This window comes from Pseudorca crassidens, chromosome 9, assembly GCF_039906515.1.
Source record: "Pseudorca crassidens isolate mPseCra1 chromosome 9, mPseCra1.hap1, whole genome shotgun sequence".
Lineage (NCBI taxonomy): Eukaryota > Metazoa > Chordata > Mammalia > Artiodactyla > Delphinidae > Pseudorca > Pseudorca crassidens.
The window spans coordinates 50122407-50144845 of record NC_090304.1 but is presented as its reverse complement, the minus strand read 5'-3'; the positions used below and the strand labels follow the sequence as shown (position 1 = coordinate 50144845).

The 22439-nt window shown below is 43.9% G+C and overlaps 3 protein-coding genes across 4 annotated transcripts in view; 1 reads left to right on the top strand and 2 right to left on the bottom strand.

Annotated features, from left to right (window-relative positions):
• ANAPC15 (anaphase promoting complex subunit 15) overlaps positions 1-22439 on the top strand; it is a 70139-nt gene that overhangs the window by 792 nt on the left and 46908 nt on the right. The window contains exon 2 of the mRNA XM_067750194.1: positions 15091-15258. Within this exon, the coding sequence (XP_067606295.1) occupies positions 15159-15258 (100 nt within the window). The 5' untranslated portion in view covers positions 15091-15158. The remainder of the gene's footprint in view (positions 1-15090; positions 15259-22439) is intronic.
• LOC137231316 (folate receptor beta-like) lies at positions 424-4847 on the bottom strand. Of its 2 annotated transcripts, none has more exons than XM_067751807.1 (5): positions 4674-4847; positions 2727-2905; positions 1479-1667; positions 1231-1366; positions 424-1081 (listed from the first exon to the last, which is right to left on the bottom strand). In XM_067751807.1, the coding sequence occupies exons 2-5, from the start codon at positions 2874-2876 to the stop codon at positions 795-797; spliced, it is 762 nt and encodes a 253-aa protein (XP_067607908.1). In that variant the 5' UTR covers positions 2877-2905; positions 4674-4847; the 3' UTR covers positions 424-794. The 2 variants fall into 2 exon arrangements, with proteins under 2 accessions (XP_067607908.1, XP_067607907.1); XM_067751806.1 differs by having other exon boundaries at positions 2727-2888; positions 4669-4844.
• On the bottom strand, positions 18486-21933 carry LOC137230494 (folate receptor alpha-like). The gene is made up of 4 exons (XM_067750025.1): positions 21784-21933; positions 19911-20099; positions 19022-19157; positions 18486-18864 (listed from the first exon to the last, which is right to left on the bottom strand). Exons 1-4 carry the CDS (start codon positions 21931-21933, stop codon positions 18584-18586), a joined length of 756 nt encoding a protein of 251 aa, XP_067606126.1. The 3' UTR covers positions 18486-18583.

Sequence of the window (22439 nt, the reverse complement as noted above, 5' to 3'; positions counted from 1 at the left end):
ATACAGCAGGGCTGAACCAGTGCAAGGCTCCGGAGTATTTCCTCCCCAGGAACCTCACAGATGCTCTCCCCAATCTGCTGTCTTCCTCCTCTGAGGCTCCCAAGCCCCAACTCTGCCCCTTCAATCCACATGGGTGAATTTATTTTCACACCAGACCCGCTGCACCCCCTGCCCCGGGAATCCAAAGCCTTCCCTGGCTCCCATCCCCAGCTTTCCCAGAGCAGCAGAGCTGAGCACAGAGCCAGGCAGACAAGGCCTGGGGGAAAGGAAGGGTATTTGGGGCCCAGTATAAATAATGAAGTTCTGGACTTGGCGCTCTCATTTGGGGCTACAAGGGCAACAGGATCCCTGAGGACTATTAATGTGCAGGCACTAGGCACACATGGTTTTTAGGCAACATTTAACAACCATGAGAGAAGGAAGGATTATTATCTTCATTTTATTGAGGAGGTATGGTTTAGAGCAGTCAAGCAACTGCTTCACTTTCACATAGTAGCAGAGCTGGGTTTCAAACCCATGTCTCATTTCTCTAATCTGAAGGAATCCAAAAACTATGGAATCTGCCCTCTACCACCCACAAACTCACAACAAAAATAATTCATCAGACATGGATGTGTTGGTCTGTTTTTTAGAACTGGCTGTCAGAGAAACCACAGGCCCCACCATGGAGCAGGAACTAGATGACAGAGGGATGGGTAATGGATGGAGGCATGCTTATGGCTTCCTCATTTGTGGGAGCTGAGCTGAGCCCAGCCTGGTCATCAAACCTGAGGACTGTCTGGGGATGGCTGGACTCATTCATGGAGCCAGAGTGGCAAAATCAGGGCCAGGCAGAGCAGGAGAGGTCTAATCCCCTGGGGCATGGCCCCAGCACTCATGGCCAAGGCATAGAACCTCGCCACCTCCTCGTTGGGGTTGCCCTGGGCGGGGTCGAACCACATCTGGATGCAGCGGCCACTGCCCCGGCTGTAGTTGCTGAGCTTGTAGGAGTTACTCCAGAGGCCCTCACACAGGGCTGCTGGCGTGGGGAAGTAGAACTCAAATGTGCCACAGGTGGTCCCAGTTGGGCACTTGTTAGATCCTGCAGGGGGAGAGAGGGTAGGCACGGACATTCAGCCCCTGGGCCCAAAACTCATTTCTGGCCCCCCTTAGAAATACTTGCCCAACCCCAAATCCTCAAAACCCCTTTCTCCATTCTCCACCTCCATCTCCCCACCCTCAGGCCCTCACCTGAGGTCCAGTTCCAGCCTTTGTGCCAGTCGGCCTTGCAGGTGTAGGAGGTGCGGCAGTCTTCCCACCAGCTCTGACAGTCCTCTTTGCACAGGGGCACGTTCAGGAACCGTTCTTTGCGCCAGCTCTGGTTCACCTGGGGGGAGCCGGGGGAGGGAGGGCTCCAGTCAGCCTGAGATGTTGGTAGGAACAGCCTTGACTGAGTTGGGCGACAGCCTGCTGGGGTGGGGTGAGGGAGACACCAATACCTCCTGGATCCAGGGCCCCAGGTTAGGTGAGCACTCGTAGAGGCAGTTGTCCTGAATGAAGTGGCGCTTGCAGGCGGGCTTCATCTTGCCACAGTGCTCCCAGTTAAAGTTATACAGGGAGGAGGTGTCCCTGTGCAGCTCCTGGCTGACTTTGGCAGAGCAGCAGGCATTCTTCTTCCAGGGGATGCACTGCGGGGGGGTGGGGGGGGGGAAGACATGAGACTAACTGCCTCCCCGACCACAAGCTCTGCCACCTCCAGCCTCTTCCCATTTGGCTCTTGCCCTCCTGCCCCAGGTAGGTTGTCCTAGGAACGCTCGCTGTTAGGACCTCTCTGTCCTTGGCCTCCAGAAACTCTGGTCTTGGGAGAGACTCAATTACAACAGTGTGATGGGGAGGCAGGGGTGGTGAGAGCCTGGGAGAGACCCTGCCTTGGGGAGACAATAGTTTTCATTTATACAGCGCTTGATACTTTATACAAAGTATTTTATTTTTTCACTAAAAAATAATTACTGAGTACTTGTTTTATGCCAGTTGCTGTTCTAGATGCTGGGAATATAGAAGAGAACAAAACAGAAATATGTGTTCTGGTGAGGGGAGACAGTAAGAACTAAAAGAGAAAAAATATATATCAAGATCCGATCAGTTATATGGAGGAAATTACAGCAGGGAATGGAAATATGGAGTATGGGATGACTGTTGAAATTTTCTGGCTGGTTGTGAACAGCCTCACTGGAAGGTGGCATTCTGAGCAAAGGAGGAAAGGGGATACGCTATGCAGTAATATACGCTGAAGTCTCTCACCCTTTAAACCCCTGGAGTTGCCCACCTCAGTCCTACCCCTACCCCACCACAAGGGCAAGTCCTGTCCCATTCCTTTGTGTGTCTGTGTGCTTCTCTGGGCCTCAGTTTCCTAATTTGTGTCATGTGGAGGAGAACATCATCTACCCACATCACAGGACCCCTGGGAATATGAAATCACACACGGAAAACACATGACACCTGGTAGGTGCTCAGTAAACGATCATTCCGCCTTATTGCCGACACGGTGTCCTATCCTGAGCAGGCCACTCCTAGAATCACGCCAGCCACTCCCCCGCATCCTACCTTCACCTTCTCCCACAGTGATAATTCAGGATGTGTGTGTGTGGTGAAGGGGCTGACCCCGCGACCCCTCCCTCGCCACCCTGACTTCCTCTTCCTTGTCTGAACAAGCCCCCTCCCTGCCCAGAGCCACAGTCCATCCTCACCTGGTCATGTAGCTTGTCCTCAGGGCCTGGCTTTACCTTGTGGTGCTTGGCATCCATGCAGACGTTGAGCAGGTCTGTCCTGGGCTGGGCACTGCACTGGTAGGCCATCCAGGCCAGAAACAGCAGAAGGGGTGTTAATTTCCAGGGCATGCCTTTCTTTTCCTGCAGAGGCAGCTGTGGTTAGGGAGACCAAAGCCTGAGGGGAGAGAGTCCCATGCAGGGTGCCCCCTTCACCTCTTGCCTCAGTCTCCCCAGCTCCACACTGAAGGATGGGGTCAGACCCTGTTCCTTCAGTGTTGGGGTCCTGAGGCTCCTTGAGACTGAAGTAGAGAAGATCGGCAAAAGGGGTAGCTCCCTCACCTCAGGCTCGAAGGGCTCAGAAGGGGATCTGGGATTAGAGGGTGAGCCCTGGGGGAATCTTCCCAAGGTGGAGGAGATGCCTTGTGCTCTCACCTTCTCTCTGGACTTGATCTAAGAAAAGTAACTAAATAATTCAGGTTCATGCTCTGCTCCCCTGAAAGGGGCCAGGGACACACAGTGCCCTCATCCTATGTCCAGCAAGTGCCCTGCCTTTACACCCTGGATCACCTGGGTTCCCATGCCAGGTTAGAAACCCTGTTACCCTTGGGGTGGCAGCGACCCAGCTCTGCTGAGTTCTCCTGATCAGCACAAGGATCAAGTGAGGTAACACGCAGGATGGTGTTTGGTTAAATGATACAGAAATGACAAGGGTGGTTTTTTTTGTTTGTTTTTTTAAAGATTCCACATATAAGCAGTATCATATGATACTTGTCTTTCTCTGTCTGGTTCATTTCACTTAGTATGATAATCTCTAGGTCCATCCATGTTGTTGCAAATGGCATCATTTCATTCTTTTTTATGGCTGAGTAATATTCCATTGTATATATGTACCACATCTTCTTTATCCACTCAGTCTGTTGATGGACATTTAGGTTGCTACTGGGACTCTACTTTTTTTTTTTTAATTTATTTTTGGCTGCATTAGGTCTTTGTTGCTGCACGAGAGCTTTCCTTAGTTGTGTCTAGTGGGGGCTACTCTGCGTTGCAGTGTGCAGGCTTCTCATTGCAGTGGCTTCTCTTGTTGCGGAGCACGGGCTCTAGGCACGTGGGCTTCAGTAGTTGTGGCACGCAGGCTTGGTAGTTGTGGCACGTGGGCTCTAGAGCGCAGGCTCAGTAGTCGTGGCACACGGGCTTAGTTGCTCTGCAGCATGTGGGATCTTCCTGGACCAGCTCGAACCCGTGTCCCCTGCCTTGGCAGGCAGATTCTTAACCACTGCACCGCAAGGGAAGCCCCTGGGGTGGTTGTTTTTAAACAGCTTTGCTTTCTCAGACTTTTTCCTTCCCTATTCTCTGAAAGCCATTTCCTCCTGTCCACCCCCCACATCGTGACTCTGGCCTCCTCAGCTCTTTCTGGACAGATGCACCAGATCCCTACCTTATCCCTCAAAACACAAATGCAGGACCCTAGGACCTGAGGGACAACATAAAAGTCCCTCACATTGGAGCTGCTAACCAGACAAGCACTTAGAGTCGTGGGAGACCCCCAGCAAAAGTGATGGCCCACTACTCTGTCCATGACTGCCTCTCACCTTTCACCCCGCCCATGACAGATCTTTTCCTTTAGGCTCTGTCACCGAGGGACCTAAGAGTTGATAATAGAGACTTTCCTCTCCCTCCCCATCCTCCATGCAGTTGATCACCAAGCCCTGGCAAGGTCTCTCCGAAAACGTTTCTGGAATTCACTTCCCTTGGCTCTGTGTTTGGGGTAAGGTCTTCCCTCCTCCAGTTTCTTCCCCTTCAAGTCACCTTCCCCGCAGGAGCCAGAGTGATCTTTCTAAAGAGAGGTATGCCCCGCCCCTATGCGCCAACCTGCCAAGTCTCCCCAGTGTCCTGTCACCATCCCCTCCTTAGGGCAACTTGCCTGAGCCTCCTTTGCTGCTGGGCGCACACACAAGTCTGGATTGGCCTGTCTTCAGGTTGGCAGCAGCTCCAAGCCGCAGCACTGCCCTCTGTGTTCTCTGTCCTCAGCGCCGGATAGACTGACTAGGAGCTCTGGGAAGCATAGATACAATTTCCTCTTTCAGCTTTCCTCCTGCTCTTCCTTCTCTTCCGATCCCACCCTCTTCAGGGTTGCTTTAGTCTGTCAAATGATCCATTCCTGTTTTCATTCATCTCTTTATTTGTTAATTTCTTCATTCCAGGGTCTACACATTCAACATGCATCAAAATCTAGATGATTGCTCATCTCCAAGGGGGATCTGAATTTTTGACCCCAAGCGGTTGTTAGGATAAAGCTAACTTGAGGGGAATGGGACCTAGTGAGAAAGAACCCAGGCTTTGGGGCCAGGTCATGGGACCCAGTGATAGCTCCATCCCTCCCACAACTGTGGGAAATATCACTGAATCTTTCTCAGCTTCAGTTTGCTCACAAGAAGATTGTTGAGAATTATATGTAGAAAAGCCTGACATATACTGAGTAGGCTTAAAAAAAATTTTAATTAACTATATTTGATTTATAATATTGTGTTAGCTTCAGGTGTACAGCTTCAGATTCTTTTCCATTATAGGTTATTACAAGATATTGAATATAGTTCCCTATGCTATACAGTAAATCCCTGTTGTTCATCTATTTTATATATAGTGGTGTGTATCTGTTAATTCCATACTCCTAATTTATCCTTCTCCCTCCCCTTTCCTGTGAGGTAACCATAAGTTTGTTTTCTATGTCTGTGACTCTGTTTCTATTTTGTAAATAAGTTGATTTGTATTATTATTATTATTTTTTTGGCCACACCACATGGCAATGTATTATTTTTTTAGATTCCACATATAAGTGATATCATATAATATTTGTCTTTTTCTGCCTGACATTTCACTTAGTATCATAATCTGTACATCCATTCATATGCTGCAAATGGCAATATTTCATTTGTTTTTATGGCTGAGTAATATTCCATTGTGTGTATATACCACATTTTATCCATTCATCCATCCATGGACATTTGAGCTGCTTCCACCTTTTTTTTTTTTGCTGTACGTGGGCCTCTCACTGTTGTGGCCTCTCCCGTTTTGGAGCACAGGCTCTGGACGCGCAGGCTCAGTGACCATGGCTCACGGGCCCAGCCACTCCACGGCATGTGGGATCTTCCTGGACCAGGGCACGAACCCGCGTCTCCTGCATCGGCAGGCGGACTCTCAACCACTGTGCCACCAGGGAAGCCCTGCTTCCACCTTTTGACTACTGTAAAGAATACTACTATGAACACATCTTCTTTTTCCATTCATCTATTGATGGACATTTAGGTTGCTTGAGTAGGCTTAAATGGCAGCTATCAGATTAATTTATGAGCAGCCAGATGGACACAGGTAGAAGATGAGGTACAGAAGTCCAGGGTCACAGAGAAAAATTGTCTCAAATCTGATAAATGAGAATACCTCAATTAAACAATATTTTAGCCTTTTAAAAAATTGTAAAATACAGACTATATAAAATTTACTGCCTTAACCATTTTAAGTATACAATTCAGTAGTGTTAAGTATATTCATATTGTTGTGCAACAAATCTCTAGGGCATTTTCATCCTGTAAAACTGAAACTCTATTTCCATTAGTCAGCAGCTCCCCATTTCCTTCTCTCCCCAGTCCTCAGTAACCACCATTCAACCTTCTGTCTCTAAGAATTTGACTGCTCTAGATATCTCATATAATTGGGGTCATACATTATTTGTCCTTTTGTGACTGGCTTATTACACTTAGCATAATGTCCTCAAGGTTCATCCATGTGTCAGAATTTCGTTCCTTTTTATAGCTGAATAATATTCCATTGTGTGTATATACCACATTTTATCCATTCATCCATCCATGGACACTTGAGCTGCTTCCACCTTCTGACTATTGTGAAGAATGCTACTATGAACACAGGTATACAACTATCTCTTTGGGACCCTGCTTTCAATTCTTTTGGATATATAACCAGAAGTGGAATAGCTGGATCATATGGTAATTCTATTTTTAATTTTTGAGGAACTGTCATACTGTTTTCCAAAATGGTTGCACAATTTTACATTTCCACCAGCAGTGTACAAGGATTTCAGTTTCTCCACATCCTGGCTACACTTGTTATTTTCTGTTGGTTTGTTTGTTTCTTTAATTGTAGCCATCCTAGTGGATATGAGGTGGTATGTCACTGTGGTTTTGATTTGCATTTCTCTAATGATTAGTAATGTTGAGCCTATTTTTGTATGCTTGTTGGTAATTTGTATATCTTCTTTGGAGAAATGTTTATTCATGTTATTTGCCCATTTTTTAATCAGGTTATTTTGTTTTTGTTAAATTATAGGAGTTCTTTATATATTCTGGATTAACCCCTTATCAGATACATGATTTGCAAATATTTTCTCCCATTCTGTATGTTGCCTTTCATTCTATTAATTGTCTTTTGCTGGACAGAAGCTTTAAATTTTGATGTAGTCCAGTTTGTCTTTTTTTTCTTTTGTTACCTGTGCTTTTGCTATCATATCCAAGAAATCACTGCCTAATGTAATATTATGAAGCTTTTCCCCTACGTTTTCTTACAGTTTTATAGTTTTAGCTCTTATGGTTAGGCCTTTGATCCATTTTGAGTTAGTTTTTGTGTGTGGTGTAAAATAGAGTCCAGCTTAATTTTTTTGCATGTGAATATTCAGTTGTGAACGTGCACCATATTTTGAAAAGATTATGCTTTCCCCTCTTGCATTGTCTTAGCACTGTTGTCAAAAATCTGGACTCTCAGCTCCATCCTGCTACTGTACTGTCTTATAGTTTTGTAGTAAGTTTTAAAATCAGGAAGTGTGAGTCCTCTAATTTTGTTCTTTTTCAAGATTGTTTTGGCTATTGTAGGTCTCTTTCATGTCCATATGGATTTTAGGATCAGGTTTTCAGTTACTCCAAAATAGCCAGCTGAGATTTTGATAAGAATTGAGTTCAATCTGTAGATCAATTTGGGAAGTATTGTCCTCATAACACTATCAAGTCTTCTCATTGATGAACATGGAATTTCTTTCCATTTATTTAGGGTTTGCATTTCTTTCAACAATGTTTTGTAATTTTCAGTGTACACGTTTTGTTGTTGTTGTTTTTTAATTTGGTCTCGCCATGTGGCATGTGGGATCTTATTTCCCTGTCTAGGGATTGAATCCACACCCCTTGCAGTGGAAGCACGGAGTCTTTTTTTTTTTTTTTTTTAATTCTTTATTGGAGTATAATTGCTTTACAATGGTGTGTTAGTTTCTGCTTTATAACAAAGTGAATCAGTTATACATATATCCCCATATCTCTTCCCTCTTTCGTCTCCCTCCCTCCCACCCTCCCTATCCCACCCCTCTAGGTGGTCACAAAGCACCGAGCTGATCTCCCTGTGCTATGCGACTGGGAAGCACGGAGTCTTAACCACTGGACTGCCAGGGGAGTCCCCTGTGCAAGTCTTTTACTTCGTTTGTTAAATTTTTTCCTGTGTATTTGATTCTTTTTTAAGCTATTGTGAATGGAACTGTATTCTTCTTTTTTTTTTTTTATCCTGGGCCACACATTTTATTTTATTTTTTTTTATTTTATTTTATTTTTAAAAAATAAATTTATTTATTTAATTTATTTTTGGCTGCGTTGGGTCTTCGTTGCTGTGCACGGGCTTTCTCTAGCTGCGGCGAGCGGGGGCTACTCTTTGTTGCGGTGCGCAGGCTTCTCATTGCGGTGACTTCTCTTGTTGCAGAGCACGGGCTCTAGGCACAAGGGCTTCAGTAGTTGTGGCACGCGGGCTCAGTAGTTGTGGCTTGTGGGCTCTAGGACGCAGGCTCAGTAGTTGTGGCGCACGGCCTTAGTTGCTCCGCGGCATGTGGGATTTTCCCGGACCAGGGCTTGAACCCGTGTCCCCTGCATTGGCAGACAGATTCTCAACCATTGCGCCACCAGGGAAGCCTGGAACTGTATTCTTAAATTTATTTTTGTATTGTTCATTGCTAGTGTATAGAAATACAAATGATTTTTGCATATTGATCTGGTATCCTACAAAGTTGCTGAACTCATTTGTTAGTAATCATGTGTTTGAGGATTCCTTAGGATTTTCTATATAGAATATCGCATCATTTGTGAATAGAAATTGTTTTACTTCTAACATTCCAATTTGTATGGATCTTATTTCTTTTTCTTCACTAATACCCCTAGCTACAACTTTTGTACAGTGTTGAGTAGACATGATGAGAGTGGATATACCTGTCTTATTGCTGATCTTAGGGGTAAAGCCTTTTGGCATAGAACAGGATGTTAGCTGTGGGTTTTTCATAGATGTCCTTTATCACATTGGGGAAAATCCCGTCTATTCCTTGTTTGTTCAGTGCTTTATTTTTTTTATTTTTATTTTTTTTGCGGTACGCGGGCCTCTCACTGTTGTGGCCTCTCCCGTTGCGGAGCACATGCTCCGGACGCGCAGGCTCAGCGGCCATGGCTCACAGGCCCAGCCGCTCCGTGGCATGTGGGATCTTCCCGGACCGGGGCACGAACCCGTGTCCCCTGCATCGGCAGGCGGACTCTCAACAACTGCGCCACCAGGGAAGCTCAGGATAATGATTTTTTTATCTGCTAATCTCTGCACTTTTATTGGGAGTATTTAATCCATTTATATAAAATGTAATTACTAATGATATGTTTTACATCTTTAATTTTGTTTTATATATGTTGTTTGTCTTTTTTGTCCCTCCGTTTCTCCATTACTGCCGTCTTTGTGTTTAATTCATATTTTGTAGTGTACCATTTTAATGCCTTTGTTGTTTCTTTTACTATAATTTTTGAGTTTTTTCTTACTAGTTGCTCCGAGATTACAACTAACATCATAATTTATAACAATCTAGTTGATGTTAATACCGAGTTTCAATAGTATTCAAAACTTTGCTCCAATATAGCTTCATTCCCTCCCCCACTCCTTTGTACTATTATTGTCATACAAAGTATAATTTTACACATTATGAACATATCAACAGACTTTTAATAAGTATTATTTTACACAGTTGTCTTTTTCCATTAGATAGGATAAGTGTTACAACATAAATACATTTATACCATATTTTATATTTCTTTGTATATTAACTTCTACTTATGCTCTTGATTTCTTCATGGGGATTCACATACTGTCTGGTGGCCTTTCATTTCAGCTTGAAGAACAACCTTTAGTATTTCTTGTAAAGAAAGTCTGCTAGCAACAAATTCTCTCACTTTTGGTTTATTTGGGTATGTCTTAATTTTGCCTTCCTTTTTTTTTAAAATATTTATTTGGTTGCACTGGGTCTTAGTTGCAGCATGTGGGCTCCTTAATTGCAGCACACGGGCTCCTTAGTTGTGGCATGTGAACTCTTAGTTGTGGCACGCATGTGGGATCTAGTTCCCTGGCCAGGGATTGAACCCAGGCCCCCTGCATTGGGAGCGCAGAGTCTTAACCACTGTGCCACCAGGGAAAGTCCCTCTCCTTCATTTTTGAAGGATAGTTTTTCTGGTTATAGAATTCTTTTTTTTTTCTTTTTCTTTTTTTTTTTTGGATAAACTGTGCAGCTTGTGGGATTTTAGTTCCCTGACCAGGGATTAAACCCATACCCTTGGCAGTGAAAGCAGGGAGTCCTAACCACTGGACCACCAGGGAATTCCCCTTGGTTATAGAATTCTTGATTGAGCTTTTTCACTTCAGCACTTTGAATATATTATCCCACTGCCTCCTGGCCTTCATCGTTGCTGATGAAACATTAGCAGTTACTCTTATTGAGGGTATTTTGTACATGATAAGTTGTTTTTCTATTGCTGCTTGTAGGATTCTCTCTTTGTCTTCCAGTAGTTTGACTCTGATGTGTTTAAGTGTGTATTTCTTTGAGTTTATATTATCTTGACGTCATTGAGCTTCTCAGATGTGTAGATTAATTTTTTTTATAAAATCTGAGATTAGGCCACGATTCCTCCAATACTATAATATTTATATCTCCCCCCCCTTATAAAACTCCCATTGTGCATATTTTGGTATGCATGATGGTTACCACAAGTCCCTGAGGCTGTGTTCATTTTTCCCCTTTTTTTTTTGGTTCTTAAGAATGGACAATTTCTGTTTTCCATCTTCACATTTATAGATTCTTCAAACCTGAAGCCACTTCAAACCTGCTTTCGAGCACCTCTAATAAAAAAAACTTTTATTCAGGCTTTCGTTTTTTAGAGCAGCTTAAGGTTCACAATGAAATTGAGGGGAAGGTGCAGAATTTTCCTATATATCCCCTGCCCCCACACGTACATAGCTTCCTCCATTATAACATCCTCAACCAGAGTGGTAACATTGTTACATTGATGAACCTACATTGACACATCTTAATCAGCCAAAGTCCATAATTTATATTAGGGTTCACTCTTGGTGTTGTACATGCAATGAATTTGGACAAATGCGTAATGGTATCCATCATTATAATATACAGAGTATTTTCACTGCACTAAAAATCCTCTGTGCTCTGCCTACACCCCCCTCCCCACAATCCCAGCAACCACTGATCCTTTTGCTATCTCTATACTTTTGCCTTTTCCAGATGTCATATAGTTAGAAACATACAGTATGTAGCTTTTTCATATTGGCTTCTTCCACTTAGTAATATATATTTACGGTTCCTCCATGTCTTTTTTATAAAATATTTATTTATTTAATTTATTTATTTTCTTTATTTTTTTTGGCTGCGTCTGGTCTTAGTTGCGGCATGCGGGCTCTTCGTCATAGCGCATGGGCTTCTTTATAGTTGTGGCATGCAGGTTTTTTTTCTCTAGTTGTGGTGCACAGGCTCCAGGACACGTGCGCTCTGTAGTTTGCGGCACATGGACTCTCTTGTCAAGGCACTCGAGCTCAGTAGTTGTCGTGTGCCAGCTGAGTTGCCCCGCAGCATGTGGGATCTTAGTTCCCCGACCAGGGATGGAACCCGCATCCCCTGCATTGGAAGGTGGATCCTTAACCACTGGACCACCAGGGAAGTCCCCAGTTCCCCCATGTGTTTTCATGGCTTGATAGTTCATTTCTTTTTAGTGTTGAATAATATTCCATTATCTGGGTGTACCACAGTTTATTTACTCACTCACCTACTGAAGGACCTCTTGGTTGCTTCCAAGGTTTAGCAGTTATGAATAAAGCTGCTCTAGACCTTAATGTGCAGGTCTTAGTGTAGAAATAACTTTTCAACTCCTTTGGGTAAATACTAAGGAGCATGAGTGCTGGATCATGTGGTAAGAGTATGTTTAGTTTTTTAAGAAACCATCAAACTATCTTCCAAAGTGGCTGTATTACTGTGCATTCCCACCAGCAATGAGTGAAGGTTCCTTTTGCTCCACATCCTCGCCAGTATTTGGTGTTGTCAGTGTTCCAGATTCTGGACATTCTAATAGGTGTGTAATGGTATCATGTTGTTGTGTGTGGTTTTTTTTTTTTTTTTTTTTGGCTGTACGCGGGCCTCTCACTGTTGTGGCCTCTCCCATTGCGGAGCACAGGTTCCGGACGCGCAGGCTCAGCGACCATGGCTCACGGGCCCAGCTGCTCCGCGGCATGTGGAATCCTCCCGGACCGGGGCACGAACCCGCGTCCCCTGCATTGGCAGGCAGACTCTCAACCACTGCGCCACCAGGGAAGCCCTTGTTGTTTTTTTAAAATAAATTTATTTATTTATTTATTTATGGCTGCGTTGGGTCTTCGTTGCTGTGTGTGGGCTTCTCATTGCAGTGGCTTCTCTTGTTGTGGAGCACAGGCTCTAGGGTGCAGCCTCAGTGGTTTTGGCGCATGGGCTTAGCTGCTCCGCGGCATGTGGGATCTTCCCGGACCAGGGCTCAAACCCGTGTCCCCTGTATTGGCAGGCGGATTCTTAACCACTGTGCCACCAGGGAAGCCCCATGTTGTTGTTTTAATTTGCACTTCCTAATGACATATAATGTGCAGCATGTTTTCATATGCTTATTTGCCATCTGTATATCTTCTTTGATGAAGTATTCGTTAATTAATATCTTTTGCCCATTTTTTTTAATCAGGTTGTTTTCTTATTGTTTAGTTTTAAAAGTTCTTTGTATATTTTGGATAACAGGCATTTATCAGATATATCTTTTGCAAATATGTTCTCTCAGTCTGTGGCTTGTCCTTTCACCTTTCACTCTCTTGATAATGTCTTCTTTTTTTTTTTTTTTTGACATGTTGCACGGCTTGCAGTATCTTAGTTCCTCAACTAGGGATCGAACTCAGGCCCCGGCAGTGAAAGCACTGAGTCCTAACCACTGGACCTCCAGGGAATTTCCAACAATGTCTTTAATCACGCAAAAAATTTTAATTTTGACTAAATCTAGCTTATCAGTTCTTTCTTTCATGGATCTTGCCTTTGGATCATCACCTAACCCAGAGCTGAGGGATTGGAGCCTTCTCAGGTATTTCCTGGACATATTCACAGTTCTGCAAATGCACATGAATTCAAGATCCCCAGGTAGAGATGTCAGAGCTTTTCAAAGCTCCCTTTTGGCATCTCATTCCCTGATGTTCCTTTTAAGTTTTTTGTCCTGCCTCTTGTTTGCCACAACCGATAGGAAGCTGGGATGTCAAATAATTTGCTGCTGATTATTTAGACAAACACCTAGGCGTTGGGTTTCTCACTGGGTGGGCTCTGAGTCAGACAAGCCTTGTGAATGGGGCTCTTAACAGAGCTTCCAGATAGATCAAATAGTGACAGTTCTCTAGGGATAGGGCTTTTTGGGGAGATCCACACCCACTCTGCCCCCTCTAGTGGCTGCTAGGCCACTGGTTTTCATAGCTACTGTAGTTGTGAGGCTGCTGATTTTGGAGACTACTGTGGAGTTGGGGAGAGGAGGATGGGAAAAAGCAAATAAAAGTACCACAAAGCTCACTGTTCCTACTGATATTCAGCCATTTTTCTTGAATAAATTCTCCGTAGGTTTTTGAAAGCTTTGATTAATTTCCAGAGTTCTGGAAAAGTTGATTTTGACAAGTTTTGCCAGTGTTATTGCTTTTATGGGGGAGTGGATTTTCAGATGTCCTTACTCTGTCATTCCAGAAGTGCTTCTTCAGATTACTTCTATTTTAAGAAGCATAAAGCTTTAAATAATATTGGTCACTTGTAAGTAAAATGGTTTTCGAGTATACAGTCTATTGTTAACACGAATAAATAAAAGTTATTTTTTGTTTCCTGTGTGTTTTGCCCTCATAGCAAAGTTTAGGTCGTTATCAACCTGAATTTGAACTTTCACTTCTCAAAAAAGCATGTTAATTTTTTGGGCTTTGTGCTGACTTGCATCATGCTCTTGGGTCATGATATAACATGAAACAATAAGATCCCTCATTTCTAGAGAAGTTAAAATTCTTGGTGACAAGGTTGTTATAAAATATAGTTTTCGTATTAATAACACAGCCAAGACTGAGGTTATTTCCTGACAACACTTTTTTTTTTTTTCTGTTTCCCTTCTCCAAGATCAGGTCCTAAATTCAGAATAATAAAACTATCAAGGCATATTTTATACCAAAATCATCTTGGCACTTCCCAGACAGCTGCTAGAATACATAAAAAATTTGTTCCCTCACAGCATGGTACTCATAAGTAAAGAAGGAGGCAAGGAGGGATGCTAAAAATAGTTAGGTATAATTGGTATGCTCCATGTTTTAAAATTCAGCTTATCAGTATCATAAGAGCTGCCCTGTACATCATGTTCACATTGTGGAGAAAGATGTTAGAGCAAAGAGAAGAATTCGTCCTTTCTAGAGGATTTTTATACAAGGTAAAGGATTGTGTCTGTGAATGTTTAGTGATTGCAGACTTTCCCACATGAGTAAAAGCACACGCATTTTAATAACAAGGGTCTGCATGACGACTGTCAACAAGTCTATTTCCAAGATGATTTTATCCTTTATTTTAAAATAACCTTTTATTATTGATAGTAATTTTCATACACATCTTACAAAACAGACTGTGAGGCCCTCAAGATTTCTAAATACATCCACTGTCCATATCTCCCTTGGAGCTGAGGCAATAGAGAGGACAAATGGAATTATAAAAAATAAGTTTGTTAAATTGATTGAGAAGACAATCTCTCCTTGTCCACCTCTCCCTCTCCAGGTTCTAATAATATGTTCTCCTCAAAACAGCTATCAACTGAGACGTCATGAAATATAGCAGTTGACAGTAAGTTCATGCTCTGTTGTATTACACCCCAGTGAAAATTCTTCCCTCTTTTATTCTGGTATTAGAAATTAATAGATTGACCGATCTTCCGTTTGTGCTAACAAGGAGCTTCTCTTCTCTCCTTTTGTTTTCCTGAAGATCGTACCATAATTGACTGACTGGAAAATAGACTCATGGATCTGACATCACCATAAACTAATGCTTGGATGATTCAAGCTGTCAGAGCCCTGGGACTTGAGACTTCCAGAAAAATTCCAGCCCCAAAGCAGAAGACTTCTATGGAGAAAGATGCTAAGCCACAAACAGGTAACAAGAAACAATTTTTAAAGAATTAGGGAAGTTGATGAAGGCGATATGATTGTGGTTATTATGTTGGTATTTTTGGTAATGTGCTTCATGTTCTTTTTTTGATTAGTCATATGATGCAGCCCTTTTTGTTTCCCCTGGCTGTGGTCTCTAACCCTCAATTCAGTAGACCATACTTGTGCCAACCGCAATAAGCACTCTCTCTAAAAAAATTCTTGGCAGTGGGCCACCCTCCTAAGCATCCCTATTGGTATTGTTTACATCTACACCAAGTACTGACTCCCTCCTTGACTGCCACGTTGGTCCAACCAGTTTCTCAAAGTTCATGATGGAATAGAGTTTGGCTCAGATGGTAGATTTTTATGGAGCCAGATGCTAAATTCCTTAGAATGCATCCCCTCATGGGTGCACTCCACAGAAATTTCAGAAATCTATAAAATTCCTTATATGCTACCTTTGCAAGGGAGAGTATTCTATAGGCAATCACTCATTCATTCATTCATTTTACATATCATAAAATTCACCCATTTAACATTTACAGTGACTTTGTGGAGTGGTGCAACCTGATCATAAATGAGTTTTAGAACATTTTCATCCCCCTTGTGCCCATTTACAGTTAATCCCTATTCCAAAATCCAGCCTCAGGCAACCACTAGTGTACTTTCTGTCTCTATAAATTTGCTTTTTCTGGAACTTTCATACAAATGGACTTTCACTTAGCATAATGTTTTTAAGATTCACCCATGACATAGCATATGTCAGTAGTTCATTACTTTTTATTGCTGAATAGTATTCTGTTGTATGGATACGACACATTTTGTCTGTCTACTCACCAGTTGATGGACATTGAGCTTATTTTCAGTTTGGGGCTATTACGACTAATGCTGCTATGAACATTCACATGCACGTCTTTGTGTGGATATGTATTTTCATTTCTCTTGAGTAGATGCTTAGAAGTAGAATTGATGGGTCGTATGACAGTTTCGTGTTAACCTTTTGAGAAACTGCCACACTGTTTTCCAAAGGACAGTGCCGTTTTATATTCCCATCAGCAATATAGGAGGGTTCCAGTTTCTCTATGTCTTTATGAACATTCGTTATTGCCTGTCTTATTATTGTAGCTATTCTAGTGGGTATGAAATAGTATCTCATTTTGGTTTTAATTTGCATTTTCCTAATGACTGATGATGTTGAGCATCTTTTCGTGTACTTTCTTTGATAAGATATCTATTCATTTCTTTAGCCCATTAGTTAATTTGTTGTTTGTCTTATTAAGTTGTCGGTATTCTTTGTATATTATGGATACAAGTCCTTTATCAGATATGTGTTTTGCAGATATTTCCTCTTGGCTATTTCTTGTCTTTTATTTTCTTAATGATGTCTTTTGAAGTGCAGAAGTTTTGAATTTTGATGATGTCCAGTTTATCAGTTTTTTCAGTGATGGACTGTGTTTTCAGTCCAAAAAAGAAACAAATGATGGGTGGAAGCATTAATATAAGAAATCTTTGCCTAACACAGGGTCTGGAAGGTGTTCTCCTGTTTTCTTCTAAAGTTTTTATTGTTTTATCTGTTACATTTAAGTTTATGATCCCTTTGGAGTTATTTTTGTTTATGTTATGAGTTGAAGGTCTAAATTCATCTTTTTGTATGTGGATAATCAATTGTACCAGCACATTTATTGAATCGATTATCCTTTATCCCAATGAATTGCCTTAGCACCTTTGTCAAAAATCGATCAACTATAAATATAAGGGTTTATTTCTGGACTCTCAATTCTGTTTCATTAATCTCTATGTCTATTTTTATGCCAGTACTTCTGCTCTAGGAAATCTTAATTTGGAAAATTATTAATACATCCTCAAGCTAATGACTCCTCAGAAGTTGAGGATGACAACTACAGAAAGTGGGATTCTAACCAGTATTTTTAGAAACAGTTCAGAAACAGCCAAATAGGCCTTTGATAAGGTATATTGGATTGAGATGGTACTTATCTTAAATGTCACTAATTCTAATATATCTGTAAACAAGTCATATGTATAAATAGTGTCACTGGCTCTATAGAGAATGATACATTGAATGACTGTGTTCACAAGAGTGACTAGGGTGGTGGCCAGTGCATTGCTCCACTTTTTGTGTTGATATAGTTCTATGTATAAGTTCAAAGAGTTGGTTCTTCTTGCCAGGATCTAACTGAAAAATTAAATTTGTAACCATGACCATGCCAGAAATATAACTGACCATAACATAATAAGGTCTTTGTAGCAGCCTGTAAGCCTGTTGACAAATATCCTGATTCCCCTCTGCTTCCAGGCATGTGTTAGGACCGTATTTTTCCTGGCCTCCTGGAAGTTAGTCATGGTCATGACTAGATTTAGCTAATGAAATAAGTGATGGGTGGAAGTTTTAAGAGCCTATATGGAATTCACCAAGTTCCCTATTCCTGTCTCGTGGAAGTGTGTGATGAGATGGAGTCTCCATCAGCCTGGGCCCCTAAGTGACAAGCAGAATCCCCCTGACAACCCATGTTAAGCACCATAGCTTGAGCAAGAAATCAGTGTTAGTTGTGTGAAGGCACTGAGATATTAGGGATGTTGCTGTAACATAACCTCGCTTATTACAACTTCTACAAATTATGCTTAATGTAGGAACACTGCCTAAAAATCTGTCAGATCATTGGTTTGGGACCTGCTCTAGGCATCTAGGTGTGGGTTCCAACCCTAGCTCTGCCAGACTAGCTCAGGCTTAGCTCCTCTAGTCAGGCCTGGGGTCTGTTATCCCTTTAAGATGCATTTGGGACGGTGCCTGGCAGATAGCGCTTTGGGGTGTTATCTGTTAGGGGGTTAGAGCTCCTGTGGCTACCCTTCACTTCTTCCCAGCCAGCCATCCAGAACATGCTGGACACTCCTATTCCCCTCTCTTCTATTGGAGAGCTGAGCACAGGGCAGAACAGTTAACCCTGGGTGGCTTGGGTCCAATTCAAATGATAAAATCCTGGGCCTGGCTCTAGACCAGAGCTGTAGTGAAAAATGAAATTGAAAGGTATGACTGTGTCCCAGCTTGGAAGAATAGTTAAGTTATCTGGCAAGTTCATAGCAAGTATCAGAGATGGGAACTGACCAAGTCTAACTAGCTTCAATCAGTGGGAACTGGGAAGCACAAGTCACATTTCCATTCACACTCAAATGACTTACACGACCGACACATGTGGGGTGTCTGGTTTTATTCAAACAGTCAAGAGTTCCCACCAAGAAACAGAAACTGACGAATTGGGAGCTGTGGCTCTTAACAGGGCAGGGATGTCCAGGTATCAGAAAATAAAAGGAGCTCAGTTGAGCAGCCAGAGCAACATTAGGACCAGGCCGAAACGCAGAGGCCAGGCCTCATGGAGCCCAGCCCCACTCATGGTCTCAGCGTAGAACCTCGCCACCTCCTCGTTGGGGTTGCCCTGGGCCGGGTCGAACCACATCTGGATGCAGCGGCCGCTGCCCCGGCCATAGTTGCTGACTTTGTAGGAGTGACTCCAGATTTCATTGCACAGAGCAGCAGGCGTGGGGAAGTAGAAGTCAAAGCGGTGGCAGGCAGCTCTCACTGGGCACTGGTTATACCCTGTGGGGAGGATGGAAGACCTGTAGCCACTGGGTCCAGAACCGTCTCTTGTTCCACCAGCCCCACAGCCTCAAATCTCCATATACTCGTTCCACACACCCCCTCCACCTCCAAACCCCTCCCTCCCCCCAGCCCCCGCCCCCACCCAGTCCCTCACCTGAGGTCCAGTTCCAGCCCTTGTGCCAGTTGGTCTTGCAGGTGTAGGAGGTGCGGCAGTCTTCCCACCAGATCTGACAGTCCTCTTTGCAGAGGGGCACGTTCAGGAACCGTTCTTTGCGCCAGCTCTGGTTCACCTGGGGGGAGCGGGGGGAGGGAGGGCTCCAGTCAGCCAGGGATCTCAGCTGCTACAGCCTTGATGGGGTCCAGGGCTGGGGGAGGGGGCGGTGCCTCTACTGTTACCAAACTCCGGTTCCGCTGTTCTCTGCTCAAAAGCCCATAATCGAGAGGCGAGAGGCCAGTGTCAGTAGAAAGGAAAGTTGCTTTAATCAGAAAAGCCGGCAATCTGGGGAAAAGGTGAACTCATGTCCCGAGACCAACTCCGAAGATTCTGCTCAGCCATGACAGTTTTTAAAGGGAAAAAGGGGAAAGAATCTCAGTGAATCATCAAGGCAGGAGGTTGGATTCTGCATCAGTCTCCATTGTGTGCAGACTGGCTGACTCTCTCTTCAGATATTATCTTGCCCAAGTGATCTGCCTGCAGGATTGCTAAGGGAGCTGTTGGAGGTAGAGAGCTAGTCATTTTTTAACTACTTAATTCTTCATTCTTACTTTTAATCTAGGAAAAGAACCAACAGGTTAGGCAAGGCATAGTGTCTATTCAGGAGAGCATAAGTCAGGAGTTAGGTTAAATTGCCTGGTGATCTCATTCCTATAATTAGGCTCCTTTAAGGTTAGAGGGGAACAGAAATGGGCAAACAGGAAAGGGGCAAGAGAGCTGCGTTCACTACCACCCTCAGTCCAGAGTTCCTGGACCACGCCCTCCCTGCAAGTGGCTGGTGGGCCCTGCCCTCTGCTGAGGTTCATGTCTGTGGGGATGGTGCCCATACCTCCTGGATCCAGGGCCCCAGGTTAGGCGAGCACTCGTAGAGGCAGGTGTCCTGAATGAAGTGGTGTTTGCAGGCGGGCTTCATCTTGCCACAGTGGTCCCAGTTGAATCTGTACAGGTAGGAAATATCCTTATGGGCTTCTTGGCTGGTATTGACGGAGCAGCAGGCGTTCTTTTTCCAGGGACTGCACTGGGAGGGGAAGACACGGGACTAAGTCCTTGCTCACCATGGCCATCTCCTCCAGAATCTGGTTCCTCTGCCTCGGGTAGGTCACCCAGAGGAACCGTCGCTGGGGAGGCTGCCTCTAAGCCTGGCCTTGAGGAGCCCTCATTGTGGGGTAGAGGCAATAATAATACTGACTTTTAACTCTCACACCCAGCATAACCAGAATATTCACATGCGTAGCCTCTCCCCTTTTAGTCCTTGATTCCCCAACACAGTGTTCAGGGAAACACTTGCTACTGGGGGGCCTTCTTTGGGGGAGAAGGCTTTCCAAGACTGTGGAATCCCAGGAGGGAGCCTCACCCAGAGATGCAGTCATCACAACATTCATTAATTCAAGTCTTTATTGAGCTCCTACTTATTCTAACCCAGGCATTTTTCTAGAAACTGGGAACACAAGGAAAACTTACCACTGGATAATTGCTTTGGGAAAAAACAAAGCGGGAGAGGAATGGGAAATTGTTTTCTACAAGGGTAAGATTAAGCCTCTTTCAGAAGGTGAGAAAGACCTGGAGGTAAGGAAGCAAGTTAAATAAACTGCAACCCCAGAATAGTTCTAATTACAGAAATACTCAGTACATTCTTATTGAATGAATGAAAACCCATGGCCTAGAATTTAGTATAAAAGCACAATATTAAGATGTGCACTTTAAAAAATATATAGGCTGAAGGGGCTTCCCTGGTGGCACAGTGGTTGAGAGTCCGCCTGCCGATGCAGGGGACACGGGTTCGTGCCCCGGTCCGGGAAGATCCCACATGCCGCGGAGCGGCTAGGCCCGTGAGCCATGGCCGCTGAGCCTGCGCGTCCGGAGCCTGTGCTCCGCAACGGGAGAGGCCACAACGGTGAGAGGCCCGCATACAGCAAAAAAAAAATAAAAATAAAAAAAATAAAATAAAATAAAAAATATATAGGCTGAAGAGGGTAAAGTCAAGGCTGCTGGAAGTATCCAAGTAGTACCACCACTTGTCAGGCTGCACTGGCAGCTAGGGGCTCAATGATGCAAAACAAGCACAAATAGCGGACTGTGACCATTATCTGCTGATGAGATAAATATGAACATTTACATATTGAAATGCATAGTTCAAGTGACTTGCCTTTTGTTTTTTTCTTTACAGCTATGACATCACATTGACTTTTTTTTTTTTTAACTTTTAGATAGGTTCAGGAGATTGAAGGGATTGTGGCAAAGTCATTGTCATAGGAAGGAGACCTCAGGTCCAATAGGGTTGACAGCCCCAGAGGACATGTTTGTCTCGCACCCAGCCTCACTGTGAGAGACCCTCTTTTCCTGAGCTGTTTGGGGCTGGCAGAAAAGAAGCTGCCACATGCAGTGTGCTCTTTCTCCTCTCAGATCCTTGGAGGGGTTAGCCCCAGTCTAAACTCAGAAATCAAAATCAACCCCCCAGACAGGTCTCTCCAGGCTCTTCTCCAGGCCTGCTTCCTGATTATAGTAACACGGAAACCCAACAACCAAGAAGCTGAGCTCTTGGAATTGCCTGACAACACTGGGCACACAGTATGTGTTAAAGTGTCGCCCATAAACCAGTGCAAACTGAAGACCTGCTCAGGCGGCCTCCTGCCTCCACCAAGGAGGCAGGCAGACGTTCCCTGAGGCAGCTCTTCCCCAACTCAGACCACTTCTCGGCCCACCTGCTCATGTAGCTTGTCCTCGGGACCTGGCTTTTCCTTATGGTGCTTGGCATTCATGCAGACATTGAGAAGCTCAGTCCTGGGCCGGGCTGTCCATACGGCAACCACTCCTACCAAAAGGAACAGTAGCCACGTTGTCTTCCAGGCCATGCTTGTCCCTGAAGAAATAACTGTGGTCAAAGGCAGCAAGGAATGTGAGAATGCGGGAATGCAGAGGTGGGTCCTCAAGGTGTTAATAACAGTCTTAGGTGGGTGGAGCCTAGGGCGGATCAGACTGACACCCTAGTCTTGCCAGCCTCAGGGAGGGTTGGGTCCACTGGGACAGTACCTGGCTGGGATCTCCCTGGCTTCTTTACAAGATCATGAGGATCAAGCGCAACTAAGGGATGGAGTTTGGGCAAAATGCAGAAATAGCCAGGAGATTGCCATAGGTTCCCAATCCCTTGCTCGAAATCCTTGGAGGCAAATGTTTCAGAGCTTAAAACTTTTCAGATTTTGTTGACTGAAAAAAATGTACAATGTAAGAGCTCTGAGTTGAGTTTACTCAGTGTCTATAGCCCAGGAGACTGCTCTGCAAAACTGTTCTGAAGAGGTGAAGGGGGAGATCAGTACATATGTGATTTCGGCCAAGGGGTACGTGCAGTCAAGCACACATC